Genomic DNA, 24669 nt, shown 5'->3' on the forward strand with positions numbered 1-24669 from the left:
ACAAAAAAACCAAGAAAAAAAATTACCCCACCTTCCCGCGAGGGGAACCCTGTGGAGATGCGACGCATCTTGGGGGTTCACGCTGACGAAGTTCAGCGTCGGCCGCTCGCTTCAACCGTTTGCGTTCGGTAACACGTTTACGAACTTCGGAATCGGCTGCTCGCTTCAATCGTTTGCGTTCAGCATCACATTCACGCCGCTTCGCAGCCTTGTCTTCAGTGGTGCTAGTATTCCTGTTATCACAGTGATCGGTGCTTGTTACGGTTGCGCGGGCTATAGCAGAATTGTTAGGCTCCATTCAACGCATCGATGGAAATCGGAACGCCGGTGCTGGAACGACCGCGGCTATGACGCAACGTGGCGCGGCTATGACGCAACACAATCCGACACAATCCACTTTAATCCAATCCAAATCCAATCCAATCCAAGCCAAGCCAAGTCAAGCCAACCCAATCGAATCTAATCCAATGCCCCTCGCGAGAGAGTGTTCGCTATCGGAGAGGAGAGGGGACGGGTGAGCGGCGGAGAGCGCAGCTCGCGCGGTGAGGAGAATGGGGGAGGGTGTGGACGGACAACAACGCCGTATGGAGGGACAAGGCGAGTGAATGAGATGCAGTCGCATCTAAAATACCGAGCGCACGTGAGCATGCGCCTCGTGAAGAGTTCGCGTCCCCCTCCAGGCTTGCGTGTGGGATTGCGCCAGGTGAGGACCTCGCAAAGAAATACAAAGAAAAATACCAAGCGCACGTTAGCGTGCGCCTCGTGAGGAGCACCCAGCGTCGGCCAGCTCCATCTTCGAGAACACTCTACCCAGCGTTCGTGGCGCGATATCTGGTCTGCTGCTCTCCACGCCAGTTCACGCGCGTCCGCTCCTGAAGTGAGGAGCACTGACGCCGAGTTCGCGTTACAGCAGTCGAGTTCGCGAAGCCGGTTGCCGCGGTTCAGGCGCGTGCTAACGGCGATACACTTTGGGGGATATGTGAAAGCCTGCGGACAAAACAATCCGGGCGTGCCAGCCATGGAGAACTTTGAGGGGCAAGTTCGAAAATTCATCTGAGGTGCAACATCCGTGTCTCCGACGATTGGATAGGGGCTGCCAGCTCTGCTGTCTCTCCAGCCTTGCACCACTAGTGCAAGTTGCGCCATTTTTTACTACAAAGCAGTATATGTCTAACACCCCCCCCCCCCACCCCAGTTTTCATTCCGGTGTCATCGATTTATTCGGCGCCACTGCGGGGCTCCTCCTCACCACCACTGACACGTTTTTCACACCTATTTTTTCCCTCGCCTCCACCGACGCCTCTTTGAAAAGTTGCGTAGTCGGCAGATAACGGCGGTTATCAGACGATTGCGCAAAACAAACAGAAGCACGGATGGGCGTAAAAATGCACTGACGATTACTGTACTCCGTAATATAAAATTTGTGCGCAGCGTGAGCTGTGGTGTTTTCGGTCACGGCGCATCTCTGGTGTGCCTCATTAAATGTTCGCGTGATCAGCGGACGCATGGCGGCGTGCGATACTCTGCTGCTACCACGCAGCGCTCCCCCGCCGCCAGCCAGCATGTTGCAAATCCTGTTTGAACCTCCTGCGCAAATGTCACGTGGTTCGGATAACACCCGCCCAAGGTAGCAGCGAGCATGCTGTTGCAAATCGTGTTTGAACCCCCCCCCCCCCCCCCCCCACACACAAATTTCACGGGGTTTGGATTAGCGGGGAATGAAACAGCATGTGGGGAAAGTGTCAGGGGGACGGTGCGCTTTGGGAACGACGCGTGAAAGATGGGCGAGGGAAAGGCAGTGAGAGAGATGACGCCGTAGCCACACGTGTGGTACTCCAAGTCACCTTCTGTAGACGCTTCTCTCCGTTTTCTTTCTCTGGTGGTGGCTGCGTTTGCTCACTCGGTTACGCGGACATAAACAGACACTGCAACCGAGAAGCCCAGGTAACGGTTGAAGAAGGGCTGCTTCCTGAAGCTACCAAAACCTGCCGTCACTGTTTCCGCTCAAATTCCACTTCGCCACGTAGCTGCGAATCCCTCCCGGTTGAAGAGAAACTTGCCCAGTTAGAAATCCCGCATGAGGACATATTTCTTTTTCAGTTTGGAAGCCCTTCCTAGCGACATTTTCGCCGGTGTCTTTCACGCCTGAGTATGCGCAATCACCGGTTGCCTGTTTATGCGTGCAAGTAATGCGGGTGGACAAGGGGGGCGTGTAAAGGCACACGCAATGCCTAATGACCGTGAGTGTACCGTAATCTTGGTAGAACGCGATCATCCTTATCCAGGAGAAAGGGGACAAGAAGGAGTTGAAAAATTACAGGCCAATCAGCTTACTGTCAGTCGTCTACAAGGTGTTTACCAGGGTAATCGCTATCAGAATTTCTGCCACCTTAGATTTTAGTCAACCTAAAGAACAAGCAGGGTTCCGTAAAGGCTATTAAACAATGGACCAAATTCACACGATCAGTCAGGTGATAGAGAAGTGCGCGCAGTATACTGAACCCCTATATATCGCCTTCATAGATTATGAGAAAGCATTTGACTCGGTCGAAACCTCAGCAGTCATTCAGGCTTTACGGAACCAGGGTGTAGACGAGCATTATGTAATACTACAGGATATCTACAATGGGTCCACAGCAACCATCATCCTCCATAAGGATAGCAGTGAAATACCTATAAGGAAGGGTGTCAGACAAGGAGACACAATCTCTCCAATGTTATTCACAGCATGTTTACAAGAAGTGTTCACAACACTGGATTGGGAACAAGTGGGAGTAAGGCTTAATGAATACCTTAGTAACCAGAGATTTGCTGATGACGTTGCCTCGGTAAGTCACTCGGAGGACGAATTACAAAGCATGCTTACCGCACAGGAGGAACAGTAGAACCGGGGGCCTGAAAATTAATATGCAGAAAACTAAAGTAACGATCAATAACCTCGGCACAGCACAGCGGTTTGAGATAGGTGGCGAGGCAGTGGAAGTGGTAAGCGAATATATCTACTTAGGCCAAGTTGTGACCCCGGATCCCAACCATGAGGCAGAGATAAGTAGAAGGATAAGAACGGGGTGGAGTGCATTCGCCAGGCATTCTCAGATAATGAATGGCAGCCTGCCATTCTTCCTGAAGAAGAAAGTTTATGACAGCTGTATCTTACCGCTACTCACCTACGGGGTAGAAACTTGGCGGCTAAGAGGGTTCAACTTAAATTGAGGACGACTCAGCTGGCAATAGAGCGGAAAATGATAGGTGTAACATTAAGGGACAAGAAGAGAGAGGAGTGGGTCACGGAACAAACGCGTGTTAAGGACACATTAGTAGAAAGTAAGAAGAAGAAATGGACGTGGGCAGGGCATGTCTGGCGAAGTCAAGATAACCGCTAGTCATAAAGGGTAACAGAGTGGTCTCCCTAGAGTAGGCAAGCGTAGCAGGGGGCGGAAGAAAGGTTGATGGTCAGATGAAATAGAGATGTTTGCCGGGGATAAATTGGCCGCAGTTAGCGCAGGACCGGGGTAATTGGAGATCAGTGGGAGAGGCCTTTGCCCGGCAGTGGGTGTATATGGCCTGGTGATGATGATGATGATGATAATGATGAAGCACACACAGATAGGCTTCACGCCGCTACCGATGGAATTCCGGTTGTGCTGGTGGGAGATCTAGATGTCGAAATTAAATGGCTCAGTGTGCTTAGTCGGCTGTCCTCCTTAATCGAGTGGTTCGGATGTGGGTTGATGTGTTACACAGACAACCTTACACAGCCAGTAAGATGTCTACGGTGGGGAAGGAAAATGGGCGCATGTTTGTATGCGAGAATGGAGCTCAAGGGCTTCCAGGATTTAAATCGTTATGGGACGGATGCATGTCGTTCGTTTGCAGAAAGAAGAGCAAGAACTGAAGCGTCGGCCCGAACACAAGCGCGAACTAAGGCAAAAACAACGAAAAGCTGCTGGTACCGCCGTTACCGCTTTAAGTTCAGCTCGTCGAGTAGCGGCGAATCCCTCCCTGATGAACAGCAATTTGCCCGGTTGGAACGTGGCGTGAGACAATATCACTTCTTCAAAGGGCTTTCAGAAGACATTTTCGACCGCGTCGGTCACTTCTAAGCACGCGCACATGAACCGTTGTCGGGTTATGCGTGCGAAGTTTTGTAGGGGAGGATAGTGGGAGAGAACGCGAAGCTATAGGTTTCATGCGAGTACTGTCCGTTGTGCTGGTGCGAGGTTTAAACGCGGACGCTATACGGCAAAATAGGACCTGTCCGGAATCCTTAGTGGTAGAGCGGATTGGGCTTGTGTGTTACACAAACAGTAAGATGCTTACGACGCGGGGGGGACACAGGCAGCTCCATGTTTGTCTGCAAGAACAAAGCTTGGATCCTTTGGAGGTTCATTCAGCCAATTGGCTAGCAGGTACGCTCTATCACAAATAAAAAAAAACGTGCTTTGTTTCGTGCACTCCGTTGACTGCGTCCTGCTTTGCAGGTCATCCTTCTTCACAGAGTGGAATGGCACTAATTTTTTATTATTAAATTTTTTATCATCTATGTACACTCACCTTTTCTGAAGGGGCAAGCAATTTCGCTTCAAGGGCAACCCTTCAATTCTTAATAGAATCTTTTTTCCCCTCTACTGCACACCAGCCTCATCATATGAGCAGAGTTTTAAAGAGCTGATGGTTGCGACCTGTCGGATAACTAAGGTAGGCAATCTTACGCAACAGCCAAGCGAATAATTAGAAGTTTGAACGGAAGTTTGAATGCGATCGAAGATGGCTCTGGGTACTTTTGTGCACGGGCACAACTTTGTTCCTCGGAAAATTTAAAGCAAAGGATTAAGCGGCCTACTAAGCTAACAGGCCGACGTCCGGCGTCGGTGTCTAGCAGCAAGACCGTCAATAAAAATGTCATTAGCTTTAAGGCGTAGCACATACCCTCAAAGGTGTTTTGGCAAACGCTTGTGCAAGACTTTAGATGCATTAGGCTTGACGTGATCCTTTGAGACCTAAAGTCTTTAAGTGGAGCCCGCAGCTGGATGGCGCTTGACTCGTCCTTCGCCTGTGTGGACTAGTAGAACCTAACGGACCGAAAGTAAAACCCACAGCTACAAGCTATGAACAAACCAGCGAACCTGGGGGCTATAGTGGGGGCCTGTAGCGCATCGCTAAAAACTTGAATCCGTACCAACTCCTTGTTCTGGCTACTTTTAGTCTTAGCAATCCTCGTCCTGGTCATATCAAACAATATGATGTATGACGTGCCATAAGCTAAGGTCAGTAGAGTGAGCAGTTGAGCTAGTTGATTCTACTAACCCTACAGACCACGACGAAAGAAGCGGAGTCATACGACGGCGCTCAGCACCGTTCTATGTCTCCTCCTCTATCGTCCTCGCCTTTAGCGCTATTTCACGATGCATAAGTAGATATGCTTGAAGGCATCCCTGGCATCACGCACGTCCGTGCTTACGACGTACGCTCAAAAGTCGTGCCCTCCCTATTACTTATTTCTTGTGTATGCGGAGATTACCAGCTCCTTATAAAAGGGCTTACCGGAATAATGAGCGGAATCCCGCTCGTTATAAGCAGCAGTGGAGGGTCGTGTCACTCCTAGAGCTTGCTTCAGTAAAAAGCTAAGTGGGATACAAAATTAAAGCCGTTCCACTCAATGTGAAAGCTGACGGAAGTGAAGAGAAAGTTATTCGCCATAATGGGCTGTAGCGCCGTTATCCGTTCACTGCTACCACCCAATGCAATCCGAATTTCCCGCCTCCGAAGTGCTCGCGCGCCCCCTGCCTGAAACAGCGCCAGCAGGAGTTCTGTTCTTTTTGTGCTTGCTTTTCCTCGCGCACGGGTCGGCGTTGCACTGCCACTTTTTTTCGCTTACTATGAGGAGCGCTGTGGTCGCCGAGGTGAGCAGACGTGTTCAAATCGGCTCCGTCTTTCATGCCCAAAAACGCAGTGCTATTTAGCTCCAACCTTGGATATTTTATTACTAATGTGTCCGTGAAAGTACCTGGCATCGACCGATACCAATGTTTCTACGAAAGGTGCGTTGTTCGCCAATTTATTGGAATTTTCACGTTCCAACGCGATGAGAACTCGCTAAGCCTAAGCGAACCCAGGGCCCGCTGGGTCTAGCCCCGCGTTCTTCGCCCACGACATGGAGGGTTCCACCGCATCAACGCCTATAACATCGTTCTCCCAAATGTGTGCGCAAGTGCAGGGCGAGGATATTTCGCCCGAGCAATACCACAACGAAGCCGGATGGTCCAAGGCCGGCGAACGTATGTCAAGGCTTCGGCAACGTGCTTCGAGCGGTGAGTCTTCCCATCGAGACGTTATTTCGAGCTCTTCGAAAGCGAAGTCTACCAAGAGCGCTCGCGTTTCGGCGATACGTGCGGTGTGCATGCCCGCCATGCCAACGGAAGAAATCCAGGTTGCAGTGAGACCTAGAGGCGGTCTTGATATTATCAAGGCCGGTACTACCAATGTGGCAGCAGCCATCGTGGCGGCGGCAGGAATCGATAACGTGGCGGGGACTCAAGATACGATATGGCCGAACACCCAGCAGAATAGAATGGTCGTAAGCACTCCTAGGGAATAGAGAGTGGCGAAATATGCCCGTGTCCAGTCGATTAAAGTACAAGGCAGGCTTCACGAAGTGAGTGCTTAACGCACGGCACCCCACGACACTGTCAAGGGCATGATACGTGGAATACCGACAGATGAGAGCCGCCGACGAAATAGACCGAGACATTGTGAACGATCGCAACCTACTTGCGGTAGGAGCCAAACGCATCGGCAGCACGTCGACGGTAATCGTAGTGTTTCGAGGCACCGAGGTTCCGCGGTTTGTGCGGTACGCCGTAACCCTTATTCCATGCAGCTTATACAGAAAGCAGATCGACGTGTGCCGAGTGTGCGGCAAGGTCGGCCACCGGCGCGACGTGTGCCCCACGCCGAACATCCGCACGTGCTTCACATGCGGCACTACCGACGCATCGCTGTACCCCCGAGTGCAAGCTGTGCGGATGCGGGAACCCAACGGGCGACCGCATTTGCAAGGGCAAATACAAGACCCTGTACGTGGTTCGCCGCCGACGATGGGAGCGTCGCAACGCCGAGGAGCAGCAACATCTACCCTCGGCAGGCTCGTTCCCGCGGCTGGGAAGGCCACGTTCACCTAGCGCATCGCCGAAGCCGTGCCGAAGCCGTGACCCATCAAGAAGAAACAGCAGCTGTGACAAGAGCAAGCGGAGCAGCAGCCCAGAAGGTTGCCATCGCGCGATCGCGTGAGCTGGGCCTGGGCTGACGTGACGATGAACGGCAGCGGCAGCGCTACCAACAGCAGCGCCAGCAGCGGCAGGAGCACGCCGAATGCACCGCCACCTAGGAGGCATAACAACAACGAAGAAAGGGATCGACTGAAGGCAACAAATGAATCGCTGAAAGCAACGAACGAATCGCTACGAAAGCGAAAAACCGAGCTTGAAACCTCGATGAACCACTTGACCAAAGAAATTGCAGAAATACGAAAAATGCTGCTAGTACCAAGACGTCCCAACGCTACAAACTCCGTGATCATGGCCGCGCCGGCCCCGGCTACGACATCTACGGCACCACAGACTGAGACGCCAGCACCGCAAATTGTACCTGAAACAGAAATGTCGACAGACGACCCCCAAGAAGAAACGGCGGCCGAGCGAGCGCCCTACAAACGCACGCTTGAGTCGATCGGAAAATGCAGTGATATCGCCCAGTTAGAGGCAAGACACGAAGCCCGAATAGACGCCCCATTCACCAAACTGGAGGCGCTGATTGCAGCGACCGATGCACGGATCGGTAAACTCCAGCAGATCATCGGCACATCCTTCCAGAAAGTTGAAGCCGAATTCGAATTCATCGAACAGACGTTACTGCCAATAGTGAGACACCCGACGTTCGCACCAATGTTCACGAATCATCCTTATACCCAAGAGCAGCAGCAACCCTTTACACTAGCCCAATCATGGCCGCCAACCACACAGCAACAACACTAAAGCCACAGTCAGACCTTGCGGTCTGGCAGTGGAATTTCCACAGCTACGACAACAAGACGGCGGTGTTACAACAGCACGTAGCAGCGGTCAACAAGAAACCGGACGTAATTATGCTCGAAGAAAGGTCACGAAGACTCTATCTCTTTCCGGGTGCAAAGCACACATCAGTCTCGCAGAGGGACGGGGTGTGTTCACCCTCGTCCGTAATGGGCTCACCTTCGTGGAACATAAAGTCAAGCAAGGAGGAATCAAGGCCCAATACACATTCACCGAAATTATTCCGAGTAAGCAACGCAAGGGCAGCCTATTCCTGCTCAACATCTACGGTAACCCCAAGAACCCACTTCAGAAGTTTCGTTCGCTGTTTCATCAAGCAAGCACGCGTGCCAAAGGCAGCATGCTCATGATCGGCGGGACTTCAACGCGCCGAACACGGCGTGGGGATACGCCTGCGACTCGATCAGGGAAAGAGATTTGCTGCAAAGCACCCTAGACAATAACTGCGCTCTAATCACGAATCCAGCCAACCCCACCAGGATCGGCAACTATGTAGCACGAGATACATGACCAGATCTTACTTTTGTTAAGAACGATCCTTTGGGAAAGGTCACGTGGAAGAACACGGGAGTTGACCTGGGTAGCGACCACTACATCGTGGAAATCACGGTACCCGGCCAGCTCCGGGGTAACACCACGCAACAGAAGTATACGGACTGGGACAGTTTCCGCCAGAACCAGCCCAAAGAACAACCCGCTATTAAAGACATAGGCGAATGGACCGCCGAGCTCCACGAAGCTTGGTGCAATTGGCAACCTAGACGATCGAAACGAAGGAGGAGGGCGTCACCATGGACAGCCGCCTGGTCCACCTGATCGAGGCCAAGCGTACCATCCAAGCGCGCTGGAAGAAGCAACGACTGAATCGCAAGTTACGGAAAAATGTGGCCGAATTAAATCGGGCCATCGAAATACACTGCAAGGTCTTGTGCCGGCAACAGTGGAACGAGGTATGCAACAAGGCGAACGGGCAGTTACACCGAGGCTGCACGTGGAACCTCATACGCCACTTGCTCGATGAAACCAAAACCAAGACCCATCAGCGCGACCGCATCGCCAGGCTCATGCATACGGCGGTACAGCAGCAGGGCAAGGACGCAGTGATCAAGAAATTGGAGGGCAAATATCTACCCCCTACCCCCTCGGAAAACCACCCACCGTACGGAGTGTCGCCGAACGCGTGGCTTGACCGGGACATCACAGTGGCCGAGGTGCGGACCGCGCTGCACGAGCTCAACACTCGCTCGGCAGCGGGTCCGGACCTCGTCACAAACAAGATGCTGCGGAACATCGACGACGCGTCGATCGAGGCCTTAACCCGGTATTACAACGAGTGCTGGCGGTCGGGCAAGCTACCCCGCCAGTGCAAATGCGTAAAGACCATCCTGATCCCGAAACCGGGCAAGCCACAGAACACGAACAACCTCCGCCCGATCTCGCTCACGTTATGCGTGGGCAAGGTGCTGCAGCATGTGATCGCGAACCGATGGCAGGATTACCTCGAGAAAGAAGGCCTTTACCCGGACTCAATGGTCGGCTTCCGGCACAAGCTCAGCACGCAAGACGCCATGCTGCTGATCAAGGAAGAAATTATCGACAAGGGAAGCACGCAAGACAACAGAGTAATCCTCGGTCTGGACATCTTCGATAAAGTGAAACACTCGGCCATACTGGCGCAAGTCTCCAAACAAAATATGGGCGAAGCCAGCTACAATTACGTCAGGGACCTCCTCACGGATCGAATGGGGGAACTCCACGTGGGGGACCTCAAACTCAAGGAGAAGAAGCTCGGTGGCACCGGAACACCGCAGGGGTCGGTCGTCTCAACACTTCTTTTCAAACTCATCATGATCGGAGTGGCAGAGGCGCTGGCAGAGACGAACGTCCGTCACACAATCTACGCCGACGACATCACCCTGTGGGTTGCCGGTGGTAGCGACGCCTATGTATATCGAGAACCAGCTGCAGGCGGCGGTCACCGCCATCGATGAGTACCTCACGGGCACGGGCTTGGTCTGCTCGCCAAGTAGGTCCGAGCTTCTAGTGATATCACCGAGACGCAGCGGCAACATCCCCCAAAGACACTGCGACCGCATCAAGATCGCCACCGCGTCGGGACAGCGAATTCCCGAGGTGGCAAGAATCCGGGTCTTGGGTATGCTAATCAGCAGGAACAGCTGCCACGGCGAAACCGTGGCCAAGCTCAGCGGCAAGGTAGCGGAGGCAACCCGCCTCATACACCGAGTCTCCACGCGTGGAGCGGGCATGAAAGAGGACAGCCTCGTGCGCCTCGTCCACTCCTTTGTCATAAGTCATCTAATGTACGTGGCTTCCTACCACAACTGGCGGGTCACAGAATGCAACAAGATCAATGTGCTAATACGCAAGTCTTACAAGACGGCGATGGGCCTCATGGAGACCACGAGCACGACACGTTTACTTCAACTCGGCGTTCAGAACACCCTTGAAGAGATCGAGAAGGCGCAGCTGACTGCACAGCTAGAGCGCCTCTCAGCAACAAAGACGGGATGCCAGATACTCAAGACCCTGGGATACAACCCCCGAGCACCGGACCGGCAGTCCAACAACATCGGCGAGGATGCACGGACCCACATACGAGTGGACCCGATCCCCAAGAACGTCCACCGAGAATGCAACGAAGAGCGGCGAGCGGCACTTGTCAAGACCCTCGTCGAACAACGCGCCAAGGACGAGCACGCGCGTTACGTCGACGCGGCGGAGTACCTTCGTCGCGGTGGCCGTCAAGGCTACCACGGGTACCACGACAGTGGCAGCAAGCGTGCGGTGTACGGGCTCTACGGACGCCGAGGAGGTAGCCATCGCTCTGGCGATCTCCGAGGCTGAGTGTCGCACCGTGCTCAGCGACTCAAGAACCGCCGTGCGCAACTTCACCAAGGGTCGAGTGTGCGCCCAGGCGGCCGCCATCATCGGAAAGATAAGCTTCAAGGCAGAGAAGTCCGCATCAAGTGGTTCCCGGCGCACATGGCGAGTGAGCAACTACGTCCAACCACAACGAGATGGCTTACTCGGAGGCGCGTGCACTTACCTTCCGCTCCCCCAAGACCGACCATCCGTGGTGGTTCGAGAGCAAAGACCGCCTATCAAGCTACACCGAAATCACCAAAACGTACCGCCTAGCTCGACGGGTAATGCAACCTCCCCACCAAGGACTGAGCCGGGAAGAGGCCGTGTTGCAGGGGCAGCTCCAAACCGGATCCATCCTCTCGCCGGCAACGCTGCACGTGTTACACCCAGGACTTTATTTGAGTGGTCTGTGCAAAGTGTGTAAAGTGGATCTGGCAGACGAGTGGCACATCTTCTGGGACTGTGTCTGGTTTCTAGACGAAGTGAAGTCAAGGACTTATCCGCCGAAACTCCAAGAAGCAGTGCGCAGTAACGACAAGGACGTTCAACTTTGGGCCGTCCAGCAGGCCCGGGGTGCGCTCGAAAAACAGACCAGGCCATCCGGCAACGGGGTGCGTTGGCGTTGTGCAGAGTAACAGCAAACGCCAGGCACGCGTCGCGGCGAGTAAAAACCGTCGTTTTGCAGGCATTAGTAACGTTATACAAGAAGAAGAAGAAGAAGAAGAAGAAGACTTTATTTTTCAGCAGACGTTGTTACAATGCCTGCTGACGGGCAGGAGCTAAAGGCATTGAGTGCCTGACGAGGGCTCCTGACCCTCTGTGATACCTAATCTAACCTCGCTTACTATCGCGAAAACCAACCCAACGAGCGTTCCGAACTAAATAAACGCAGGTGCTGTCGGTTAATTACATATATTTTGCGTCAACTGTACCTGCAGTTTTTTTTTGCGCTGAACAACGGCGAGATTTATGACAAGTGCTAGCGTTTCACGAGTTTAAAACGGTTATGACTATTTAAACCGCCTGGTTTTCGAAGCCTAAACGGGACGCATACGACGGCACGCCGGACGTTCGCCCCCATCGCTGCAGCAGGAACAAACCCTGAGTTTTGCTCTCTTGTTCCTCTTACAGATGGTCACAGAAATGAGTGAAGCCGTTGATCGCTTCCTCGACATCCTGGAAACTCGGTGCCGAGCGGCTGCGGACGGAGAAGCGGACGTTTTCCCCATGCTGGCCGCACTGACGTTCGACATCATCTCCGAGACAGCGTGCGGGCTCACTCTGGACGTGCAGTACAAGCCGAACGATGACTACTTCGCCTCGGCTCGCTCCATGATGATGAACGTGATTGAGAGCGTCTACCAAAGAGCTGGGCGTAAGCGATCTTGAATGACACTGCCGCCTCCAACGCAGCGAACGGGATCAGGAACGCATACTGATGCGCATGATTCATTACTAAGAGTGACTGATTACTTAAATCGGTATTAAAGCGTAATTTTTCTTAGTGGGACCAATGACGTAATTTAAAAAAAAGTCGGCACCAGAATCCCGGGACGCTCGCCGCCGAGTCTGTACACAAAGCAGCCGCGTCGGCGGATTGCCTCGAAAGCGCGTCATCCCTATTTCATATTTGCCGCGCTTTCGAGGCGCTTTTTCAAAGAAAGTGCTACAAGTTGTGCCGCGCCTCCGCCAGATGGCGCCACGGGTCCCGCGACCGAGATAAGACGCAGTGAAACATCCCCCTCGCGAGGGGCACGATCAAATGCAGATCATTTCCCGGGGGCGCACGACGTTAAGTAGTTTGCGTTACGTTAATGTTGTTGCACTTGTGGCAACTGCTGACGAGAGAGCGCTCGTCAGCAGTAAGTTGAATGAGTCAACGATATAAGGCGCATTCGTAGCGTCCCATTCTGTGTCGGCTTTGTGGCGCAGTGGGTTGAGCACCATGTACATTGCGTTCCGCCCGCAGGGTCGAGGGATCGAAACCGGGCGCCGGATAGTATTTTTTTTATATAGTAGGGAGGGGTGCGGTGCGGACTACGGACGTCAACGCGGGTGACATCGTGAATTACTGAAATGCTCTGCATTTAAAACGAATGCATTCTCTCATAGACCGGTTGGTCGACTGAAAAGCTGTGATAAGATCTCAGGACGCACGGCGCGTGCGGGAAGCCGGGTTTCCATTGTGTCAAAACGCTTAATTGAAACTAGCGTGAAACAAACAGTTCTTGATAAGGCAATTGTACCCGCAATCATTATGTAGGAGTGAGACAGTACACCTTTGTCTCATAAACCATCAATCTTTAAACATTTAGGTGGTTGATAGATTGGCGCGAGAAATCGTAGCAGATGTTCGTTCTTGGTTTCTAATTTCGGTCTTGGAAGGTTTAACGATCGACTGAACCCACTTACAGCGAAGGTTTTGACGCACTTTTGAAGCCGTTTCTGATTTGAGAAGGCTTTCGCGCTTTTCTGAACTTTCTTTAGGGAGGGACAGTAATTTTTTTAGTGAGCATCACGGGCAGATGTTAACACACCCTCCCAATTTCCAATTTTCTATTTCCCCCCCTGAAAAAATCCTGCTTCGTATTTTATCTTTAGGCGCTGGGAGTTTTGGGCCACATACATGAAAAATTCTCGGTAAGATAGTTACGCAGCTTCGCTGTAAAACACTTTGGAGTTCGGGCGGGAATCGAACCCAGGGTCTCCAGAATAGGAGGCGAGGGCTTAACCACGGCGCTGTCCCAGCACGTTGCCTGTGGCGGAGCGAGAGTTGGCCTACCGCGTGCAAAGGGAGAAGTGAAAGTGCCGGCTCATGAGTTGAACAAGTGCAGGCCAGCGGCAGGGAGCTTTCAGCCTTGAGAATGTGTCCCTTTATGTGCGGGCACTCAGCCTGTGAAGGTAAGTTCCATCAAAATACAAGCAAATGAAAGCGAACACAAACACGCAAGTAAAGTGTAGAAGTAAAAATGCAGGAAGCTTACACTAACACGCAATACTTGAACGTAGCGACGCTGTACCAATCTTCACGACCATCAGGACGGTTTAATTCCACGATTGCAGCCCGTTTGCTTCTTCGGTTGAGCCGCAACAACCTTTACTCCATCTTTGATGATATAACGGTGAAGAAGAAGCAAATCGGTCGTGGACGACGCGGGGAGGGGGTCTTCTTCCACGAACGAACGGACGAACGCAACGCGCACCCTTAAACTAGGCGCCACAGGTGCAACGGGTACACTACAAGTGTTCTGGCTTGAGCAGGTTGCGCGATTCCTCTTCACACAGTCGGGGCCGAATGAGTAACCCGTTTGACTCTCGGGTATTAACCCACGGTCGTGGCGCAGTGTGTAAAACGGCGAACGCTGGAGTATTTTTTTTTTGTGGCCAATGTTGGCCTATCTTTTCAAGTGGGTATGCTAGGATTGACGAACGGGCGCTCGAGGCAGCGTGCACGAGCGCTCGGCATTTTCTTGGTATTTTTAAGTGCGTACACCATACACAAATGATTTGCTCAACAGCTTCGCTTTAAAGAAGCCACTGTTAAGTATTGGTATACGTGTTCGTCATCGAAATCTCGTCAGACGACCTAATTGCCGTAATAATCTTTATTTCCATGTTTCCAAGCTCCCAGCACGCACTACGAGGAGGCAAAGCAGACCACTGAGGCAGGTGCTGGCGCCCCAGTACCAGGGATGGCAATGGTTGATGAATATGTGTAGGGTGCTTCAAAGCACGCGCGCTTGCGGCGGTGGGGCGGCGGTGCTGCTGATATCGATGCACCCTATAGCTAGGTCGTTTTAACCGCGAAACCGTTCTTGGTCGAGGCTTTGTGGGCGGATGGTGGTAACGCGGTCGAAGCGATGTGTAGAGGACATAGCCTATCGAGGAGGAGAGTAAGCGCCATGCACAAGTGGAGAAAGTGTAAAGAATGCTTGAACAAGGCGCTTATATAGACACCTTTTGTAAAATACTAAACACGGTGGCGAAGTTCATACTTGTCAACATTGTTGAGCAAAAAGAAAAAATTAAGCATATTTGAAACAGGATATCAGTACATAAGTAATATATGCATTGTGCTTTTAATCAAAAGTAGATGGCTGCTTGATTTTTGTGATGAGTAATAAAAAATACGGCGTAAAAAGCAAAAAGCGTTAGCGGTACCCCGTCGTGCAGTGTTAAAAGTTCAAAATTAACAAAAGGTTCCAGTAGATGGCGCGCGCAGGGGAACATGGAAAAAATGATTGGTGTGAACAGGAGTAGATGTGATGGCTTTGAGAAGATCTATGAAGCTTAGCCTCGTGATTAGGGAACGTTCGACAGCTTCGCCTTCTAATATCAGCGTTCGCGAGGTTAAGTCAGTAAAGCTGGGCTAACTTTTTAGACGCTTGATGATGGCACTTGTTTCCTCTATGCGGGCTTGCAGGAGAAAATTTTAACATGTCAAACTGCCGATTCTTTGTTAGACGCCGCGGCCCTACTCAGAGCAGAGTAAATGGCCTTATTTCTGTAGTTGCTCAAAAGTATTTTCTGAATTTGTGCACTGCTTCGCTGGTTTTCATGCTTCACAGAGTGGAGCAGGTGAAATTTTCTGTGATAAGGTTTCTGGATTATTCAATTATTCTTTACGATGTGTATCCACTACAAGATAGAGCGCGTACGTTCTCCGCATTCCTTAAGCAGCTTTCACGTGAATGTCTGACTAGCTTCTCTTTGTCGCCGGCTTTTTTTGCCTTGCTTTTGCAGAGTTTTTTTCCGGGATCAAGGGCCTGCTGCCGGTCACCTTGTTTCTGGAGACGAAGTTCTCCCAAGAGCCTCTCTTCGCGCTGGTGCAGAAAGCCGAACTCATCGTTACTGAACGTGCAAAGGACCCCAGTGTATGGACTTCGTTTTACAACCTCTAATTCGTCTGCCTTTGAACGAACAGCAGTAGCGCCTTGTTCTGATGAACCTAGGAATTCCTTTGGCACGAAGCTGACGTTGGGTGTTGCTTGCCGGATGAAAGGCGCATGCGCTGATATCCGGCTGACCAGGCTGAGCTGTGCGGTGTCAAGGTCACCCACAAACTAGTGCTACGTGCATTTGAGGAGCGGGGATTGGTGATGGTTCGGCCTATGTGGCATACGTTGGGAGAGAAGGCCGCATGACACGATTCTCACTGCCCTGGTCTGAATGGCGGATGTTTCCAAATGCCCTCCCAAGACATTAACACGAAGGTGTTTTATGGAGGGATCCACCCAGACCTGACTGACGTCATAGCCGTCACGTAAATGACATCGCCAGAAAAACGCGGTTGCGCCAGGATTCCAGCCGGGGGCTACGTCGCCACAACGGGATGTGCCAGGCGCTTTACCGACTCCGCTACGATCTGAAGCGCAGACAGCCGTATAAACGCGCCATATATATTTCCTATACCCTCCTCCCTGCATGACCTCCTCTATTTCGATGGCGCTGCCGTCTAAGAGAGGCGAAGCGAAATAGTGCATCACGATGCTAATGAGCGCGGACAGTTGGCGCCAGCTGAGCTCGTCGCAACGCAACCGTCTGCCGAACACTGGCAGGGACGCAGTGGTCGCACATTCGCGAAAGCGACGCGCCAGCAGGTTGTCGCTCGCCAAGCCCACCCAGAAGACAGCCCCGCAAATCATGCTCTTTCGCTGCAGCGGACCGTGAGTTCACCAAGCGATTCGCTGGCAACCCGTCGCGTGTGGTTTCATTCGGGCTTACGCAGTGCTCCATCGCTTGCAATCCAGTGTCTGATGTCGATAAGTTAGACTACAGTGTCTAGAATAGGGGAAGTGTGATTACCGCGCCGCCGGCACTGAAGCCACTCCGCGATGCCCCGGCGATAAAGATCCAGGTGGCGCTGACCACCGTTTACACGTCCGCTCGCTGCAAAGTCGTCTGCTCTCCGCGCACTCAATCGCTGAAGTTTCGTCACATGCCTGTAAAACCCGCTGCGTTTTCTTGTGCGACTTGCACATGTATACAGCAGCTTTAGTCGTCCAGCGTACCGGTCATGCCTAAATGAACAGATAATTTCGTAAGGCGATCTTGCTCCCCCTGAATTTCATTGTTCCTGATTGCTTCCGGATCTCGCGCATATTTTGCATTATTCTTCAGCCTGCTCACGCTGTGATAATTTTAGGAGCCCCAACTACATTCGTGGGCACCATGAAATTTCTGGCGTTTAGCTGAAATGGGCATGAGGTTACTCTTTCAAAGGGGATGCCTTTCGCCAAGCACGCGTCGCACGATGAGGAATAGCCGGCAGGTTCGCTTCGGACCGAACGATCGCGTTATTGCAAACGGTGTGATGACAGTTGTATATTTGTTTTAGTTGTTTATCGGGATTTTACTTCTATGGTTAAGAAAGAAGTCTCTGCCGTAAGAACACTTTTATTCCACAAAAAAGCATTGAACACATTACAAAATTGCAGCCAGCATTGCATTAGATTCTTTCCAACAACAACCAACATATTGCACTTGGTTGGTTTCTGCATGAAACAAGCGTGAACATGTGGTACATCTAACATACGTTGCTGCTCTTCATGTTGTGGTTCTTAGCTTCAGGTGCTTTCTTCTTTCGCTTACTGAAGGTCGTTCTTTATTGAGGGACTTTGTAAAAAAAATGAAGCCTAGTAAGAAGAAAGAACTTCGTTATGTTGTTTGTCAGTTCTTCCTGGTGTACCTGACACCCAACACGGGGTACGTTCTGCATGATGTGGATAATTTCTATCATACTGTCTCGCTGAAGTTTGTTCCAACTGAACCACATCGTGAACACATCTTCCAAAGCTTCCACAAATGCGAAGAGCTCGACTGAAGGATACAGAAGGCCTCCTTGATCACAAAAGGCTGTAAAGGAAGACAGACCTTTATCTGCGTCTTCAGCTGATGTTAACAACTAACTGGCTGAAACACTCCTGACACTGAGTAACCATGACCTTCTTTCGAGCCACATATCCAGCCAGGTAATATGTCAACCTAGCATCGCTGGTCTTCTGTGGGTAGACATGGTCACCAAGTTCCGACTTGTCGAGGACACTTGAAGCCTCATCCAGTTTTCCATTGTCGATTAGAATGCCTACCTGATCGGTAGGCTCATTCACTCCGACTAAGGAAGTGATTCCCACACAGTTCCCTGTGTCTAGTGCTTTAACTAGATTGTGAAAGCTTAAGCAGTTAACAGCTGTTAGGAACTGTGACGAGGTTGGATGGTCATTACAACCGGAAAACTGCCCTATTATCCCAAACAATTTTTTAACGGGGTCTTGACTGAGACGCGAGGTTAGTAAATACTTGTATCCCACAGATTCAGTCAAGTATTCCAAAAGCTGCAGAGTGCCTTTGAGTGTGACTCTAAGTCCTTCGGCTGTGCTTCTTGACAAAAAGCCTTTTTTTGGGGGGCCCTGTGGTGGCTTCCCACCTGTTGAGGTATTCGAGAGGATTTCGAAGCACTGTTTCTCCTTCAGTGTTCCTTCTCAGTGCTGCTGCAGGAACTCTCGAGGTCACGACGGAAATGAGTTTTTGCATGAAGGCAATGAACCGTTCTGTCGGCTCTCTGTATGCGCAGGTCTTCGCATTTCCTCTTTGTACAAAAAAAGCCCGCGCAGCACTTCGGAGCTAAAGAGATGAAAAGCATAATTCACCTTCATCTTTTCAAAGCTGTTTGGGTTTCATTTCATTTTTTCATTTCATTCATTTTTATTTCTTCAAACATGGGTTTACAGAGGACTGAAGAGATCATCTGGGCCCTTAGCAGTAATGCTAGTGCCGGGCCCATGCAGTTGATACATTTATAATATTTCAAGCACTCAGTTACACTACATGTAGAAACGAAAGAATACTAAAAAGCAGACTATAGCATATGCAAAATATACGGTTTATAGCATGACACAAAGAAAATATCTCGTAAAGAAAATGAAACAATACGCGCGTACAGAGTTCATCAGATATTAAACACAGGAATTATACCAGAAAACATATAATTGAAAACACGTTACGAAAAATAAATGATTTCTTGCGTAAACAGCTGATTTTAAAGTAAAGTTTCGGTGATTAAATAAGCGATGTAAGCTCCTTACATTGCACGTACTTTTTGAGTGTACTGGAAAAATTCTGACTTTGTTTGACATGAACTGGTATGGTATTCCATATTTTAGTTCCGACATATTGCAGTGTACGTTTCCCATAACCGTTATGTACGGGGGGAATGTTCAAATTGTGATCCGATTGAGTTCTAGTATTTCTGACTGGTGTTATAAATATTGATGATGGTAGGGGGTTATTGTTTGATATGATGTTCCGGGTAACACAAGCTATTTTGAAATCGCGTGCAAGTAAAAAAGGTATTATTTCAAGCTGTTTGAAGAGTGGTGCCGAATGAGCCGTGCATGTGGAAAACGTCATAATTCGTAGCGCGCGTTTTTGCAATATGACAACCGGTTCAAGATACGAGTGATAAGTATTGCCCCATGTTTCCACGCAGTAGGTCAAGTGGCAGTGAAAAGTACTGAAATAAATGGCTTTTAACGTCGATAGAGGAAAATGATAGCGTGCCTGATAGAGAGTGAAACAAGCACGGCTCAATTTGCTGCAAACTATTTTTATGTGTTCCTTATAGTGCAAAGACGCATCTAGGGTGACGCCAAGATATTTACAAGTTGGTACTTTCGTAATTTCTTCTCCGCCTATCTTAAGTTTTATGCTTTTATTGATTCGTTTAGCTGAGGACGAAAACACGACGTAGTTAGTTTTGTTTACATTAAGCGTTAATCTGTTGTTGGAAAACCACTGTTCAATGTTTACAAGTGCGCATTAGTGATCTTAGGCATCGCTTTAAGCATTGTTGCGCACTTGTCCGATTTATGGGCAATTTTGACTGGCTGCACGTGAACGGGACCCTCTGGGGTTTTGTACCCCGACTTGATGAATTTATTTCTCACGCATTTCACTAAATGCGGGAAATCTGAGAAAAAAGGCGTCTGCCATCTTCAGTAGGGTGCTGTACTGATGGCGTGACAGCTGCAGCTGTACCATGCCCACCAAACTGATGCCACATGGACCGGTTCCAGGAGGCCCCATCGCAAGTTACATAATCAACCTTCAGCCCTGCTCTTTCTGCGAAAACAACCGCTTCCAAAATGATCTTGGAAAGAAAATGGGCCTTCACGTTTCCTCTAGAAGCAAAAACACCCAATATCTGGTGCCAGGACCCAGACAAGGGCTGAAACATCACAACCATGCCATGGTCACAAGGTACGGTCTTGTCGTGGTCAGGAGTGAACGCACCGAGGTCTACGAAGCCATCAATTTTCCCACGAAGCCATCAATTTTCCCAGTACCTTGGACCACTCCAAACTTTGCAGAAAGTTTCATTTCGTCTGGTATGAAACCTCCATGACACTGAAACTCATCCATCTTTTTGGTTTATTTTTGCAATTCCTGAGAGAACAGTGGCGTTAAAACCGAAGCTGCTCTCATACTTCTTCATGAAATTCCTGAGGCAGGTGTGGCTGGGGAGCATGATAATTTTTTCTCTGCGTACATGTTCATACAGTCTTGGGCTCTTCATACGCATAATGACGCATTCCAAAACCCACTCAGAGCTGTAGCGCATCCCCTTAGGTGATTTCCTGTTCGCAGCTTCAGAACACTGAAGGATGGCAGCTTTCTGTTTAGGAGGAAGGTTGTCGTTCTTTCTCAGGAGCGCCGCTTCCTCGATCTTCTCGTTTTCCGCTTTCAGTTGAGCAACTTGCTCGTCTAACGATTTCACTTTGGTCTTCAGGCGACGCACAGCTTGGGTTTTCGATTTGATCTTTCTGGCAAGATTTGTTTCTGACTTTGTCTTCTTTCTTCGGCATCTTTGGTTGATAAGGATCTTCTGAAGATACTTGCAAGCTACACACCAGTCACTTGAGGTTCCCGTGCACGTCTTGTTGTAAAGGCTGCCATTTCACACGGTCAAATTAGAGTGTAAACGCGCGAACGGGAACTCTTCAAGAAATCCTGCGCCTGAACACACATGCATACTATCCACGGCCTGGAGAATGGAAGACCGATCACCAGGTTCGTCTAGCACAACCTTCACACCCCGGACAAACACTTCATGCGTCACTGTGTCGTCTGTCACCGTAAACAACACAAGCTTTGCGGCGCACAGAAGACTTGTATCATGTCCGGGTAGGCATACACTGTACGCAACCTTCAATGGTACACCACTGAACACGTGTTTTCCCCAGCTGTCTGACGGGAAGGCAACATCCGCGTTGTTGAAGGGGAGTCGAGGCTCGGTAGTGGTCGTAGCGGGCTCATCCGGTTCCTCACCTGGCAGTGGCTGCAGTACCTCGTCCATCCGTTGTCGCTTATTATGAAGCGCAGGCGGTGGGCACAACCTCTCCTTGGGATTTCTTTTCCTGGGCACCGGTTTTGACAGGTAGGAAGGCACATTCGCAAACATGGTCGGAACGGCGCCAGGCAAAAGAAACGGCCTCGCTCTCTCAATAAGCACGCTTTTGCCGTCAACAACATGTTCGAAGTGGCGCGACACAAACTGTTTGTCGAAGTGGAGCTCGCAGGCGGCTGCGTTGCGCTGAAGCGGCTTGTGAGCTCTTGGAATATTCCGCTGCCATTGTTGAAATACCGCCTCTTCTTTCGGCACGCCAAACAACGAAAACTTCCCCTTGGATGATTTGTACCCGCTCTTGCAGCCGGGTACAAAACAATGACTCTGTCGTCGGCTCATCTGGCATGTTCAAGGCAGCATGTTCACAAAAAGCAACGCGAAAAGTGCGCACCGCGCGCGCCACCGACAGTACAAGAGCGCATTTTCACACTTCCCCTATTCTAGACACTGTAGTGAGACGGTGCCATACCGACTAAATATAAACAGCCATGTGCAAGTTCACATCGATGCAGAATAGACATTCAACTGATCCTGTGAAGGCACATCTCACTTTCGTGTTTTACCGATTCCTATGAAAGAGGGATCAACCACATTTGTTTCGGTATTTCTGGGCTTTTGTGAGCATCTTTTACCTTGGTGAGCGGCTGGGGATTGTATTTACTGTGTAATATGCAAGAAGTGCAGGAACTTGACGCTTTAAAAATGTCGAGATTACTGCTTTGAGAAGATAGCTGCTCGGTGTCTTGGAACCAATGCAAATAAATGTATTACTCGTGTGTATTTCTGTTCGCAACAACTTAACATTTTCACGCGTCTCGCAAAAAAAACAGGCACTTTCGAGGGACTCATGGACTGTGGGGAAGCGTGTTTTGTTGTCAGCACTTACTACTCCAATCCTAAAACACTCCTGAATTTCGTCACCCCCATTTATTTCTCCCTTAGGGGCAATTCTTTTGGGATAATACATTAAGGGAGGCTGGGCAAGGTCAACGAGGCAGGTAGTAAGACATGAGTCTTAGATAAAACACCCATGATTGGAGAACAGTGGCAAAAATTCACCTTAGTAGAATCACACGTAATAGTTGGTACAAGATTATCCGCGTAAACACATATGCTACGGTTATAAGGTCGAATATTCAGAAATTATTTAATGAAAATTGGTTGATTGATTGTGAGGTTTAACGCGGCTAAGCAACGCGTGGTCTATGAGGCGCGCCGTAGTGGAGGGCTCCGGATTAATTTCGACCACATCGGCATCTCTACCTAGCGCCGAAATCTCCAACATTCGGGCACTTTCGCGTTACGCCGCCATCAGAAAAGCAGCCACGGTGGCCGAGATGGCATCCGCGTCTTTGGGCTCAGAAGCACAACGTCTTAGCCACTGAGCTACCGCGGAGGGTGATTAATAAACGCGATTTACCGAGATAATCAGGCTACGGGAATGCGGGCATGGCAAGGGAGTCTAGCGGGGGAACATTCCCGAGTTTGTGTTGGAACCAAACTCCAAACCTATGATCATGGCGTCTGGCAAGGACACCTTCAGGGAAACGGTAACTCGTAGAAGCTGTCGGCTACAATACGGATGAAGTAGACTTAAAGCCAGCTTTGATTGGTGTAAGAGTCACCTAGGCAGAAATTATATACTTACATGTTACTGAAAACGAAGTGGTCAGTATTTCTATGTAAGCAGTTGCAGGCGTGTGTTTGGTATCTGCGTGTTAGTACCGGATGAGCCCGGATCCTCAAAGTAAAAGTGACACGCTGTAGGTAATTTGCTCGAAATCCGCTGAACAGCCCCTCCCTGGGATTATCTTGTGCGTTTATAGGTACAGAAGCGTTCTGTACTAATGTGCCGTTCACTCGTTCGATACTCGGGCCATTTTGTAGCATACACCGGTGGTACAATAGTGTAGCCAGTGTATACTCAGCGTACACTGAGGACAGAAAGTGTAAGCCGTGGCACCATAACTTTCTCTTGGGGCAGGACCATCGTCCTTATCCATGTTGCGCTGATGCGCAACACAAAAGAGTTTACGTGGTGCCTATGTCGGAAAAATTCGCTGGAAATTCCATACACAGAATGGTAAAGACGCCATGAAGACAAAATCCAAGTTTGTTCGTTCAAACTGTTGCCTCGTTACAATAACACTGACTCCACCTTTTACGCATTTTTCACTAAAATCAGCTGCATAATAAGGAAAACAGGGAATAGGCATGTGACATCCTAGCTACTTTCCCGCACTGAACTTATGACGTATTTTGGGCAGGTCGTTCGGGTTGGCGGAGGCCAAAAAAATCAAACGAAAATAAACAGGTATCACAGGCATGCAGAACGAGCTGTTGGCGCTTAAATTTATGGCACATTCTTTTGTAGCGTAAGCTACACTGGCCGAGGTCGAGCAGTTTCGCGTGGACCCTGAAGGGCCGTGCTGCGCAAGCGCAAGGAGCATTGGATTGGATTGGATAGGATTTGATAGGATCGGAATGGATTGTTTTGGATTGGATTTGAATGGGATTTGATTGGATTAAATTGAATTGTATTGTATTGTATTGGAAATCCAATCCAATTAGAATACGTGTGTGTAGAGAATTGGGATAATTGGAGATTAATGGGAGAGGCCTTTGCCCTGCAGTGGGTGTAGATAGGCTGGTGGTGATGATGATGATGTGTAGAGAATTGAGTCTGCATATTCGCCGGTCTGCGCATTCCAGAGGAATGGCGTCATAGCCGCGGCAGAAGCACTGGTGCCGGCTCGTGCCCCATTGCGCAGTAGCCAAGACTGACGCTGCGCCGGAGCCGCTTGATAGGCGTTTCGCGTGGCTCCTGGAGAGCCGTGCCGCGCATGCGCGAGGAGCAGTGACTGGACTGGACTGAACTGGATCGGATTGAATTGGATTTGATTGCTGAACCTTAGCTCACGCTACGTATATCCTGGCATAGCGAAGCTGAGCCACTGCTAATTTTTATAGCAGTAACAATGGTGGTGTAAACAACAAAAGTTATAAACGAAGGCGTAAACATTGGAGCACCAGTGTGCAGGGCGCGCACTATCCCGATCAAAGTTGCACAGCCGTGGAGCGCGTTGGGCTTGTCCGACACATCGGCTAACTGGCATAATCGACATCGCCACTACATGACCCCGTTTGTCCGGCATACCCAAATTTTCACGAAAGATTACCACCGACTGTACGAAAAGTGAGCCGCGCAGGTACAAACCCGGTGAGAAACACCGCATGGGCGGGCAGCGGTTCCTGAAAGGTATCGTCCCGCCATCTATGAAGGCAACC

At 50.3% G+C, this 24669-nt stretch overlaps 1 protein-coding gene across 1 annotated transcript in view; it reads left to right on the forward strand.

Moving 5' to 3' along the window:
* Window positions 1-24669, forward strand: part of LOC144138329 (cytochrome P450 6B5-like) — a 51381-nt gene that overhangs the window by 11438 nt on the left and 15274 nt on the right. Inside the window, exons 7-8 of the mRNA XM_077670556.1 lie at window positions 12108-12351; window positions 15720-15850. Of these exons, the coding sequence (XP_077526682.1) occupies window positions 12108-12351; window positions 15720-15850 (375 nt within the window). The remainder of the gene's footprint in view (window positions 1-12107; window positions 12352-15719; window positions 15851-24669) is intronic.

This window comes from Haemaphysalis longicornis, unplaced genomic scaffold, assembly GCF_048455015.1.
Source record: "Haemaphysalis longicornis isolate Haplotype H1 unplaced genomic scaffold, Haemaphysalis longicornis Haplotype H1 scaffold_5, whole genome shotgun sequence".
NCBI lineage: Eukaryota > Metazoa > Arthropoda > Arachnida > Ixodida > Ixodidae > Haemaphysalis > Haemaphysalis longicornis.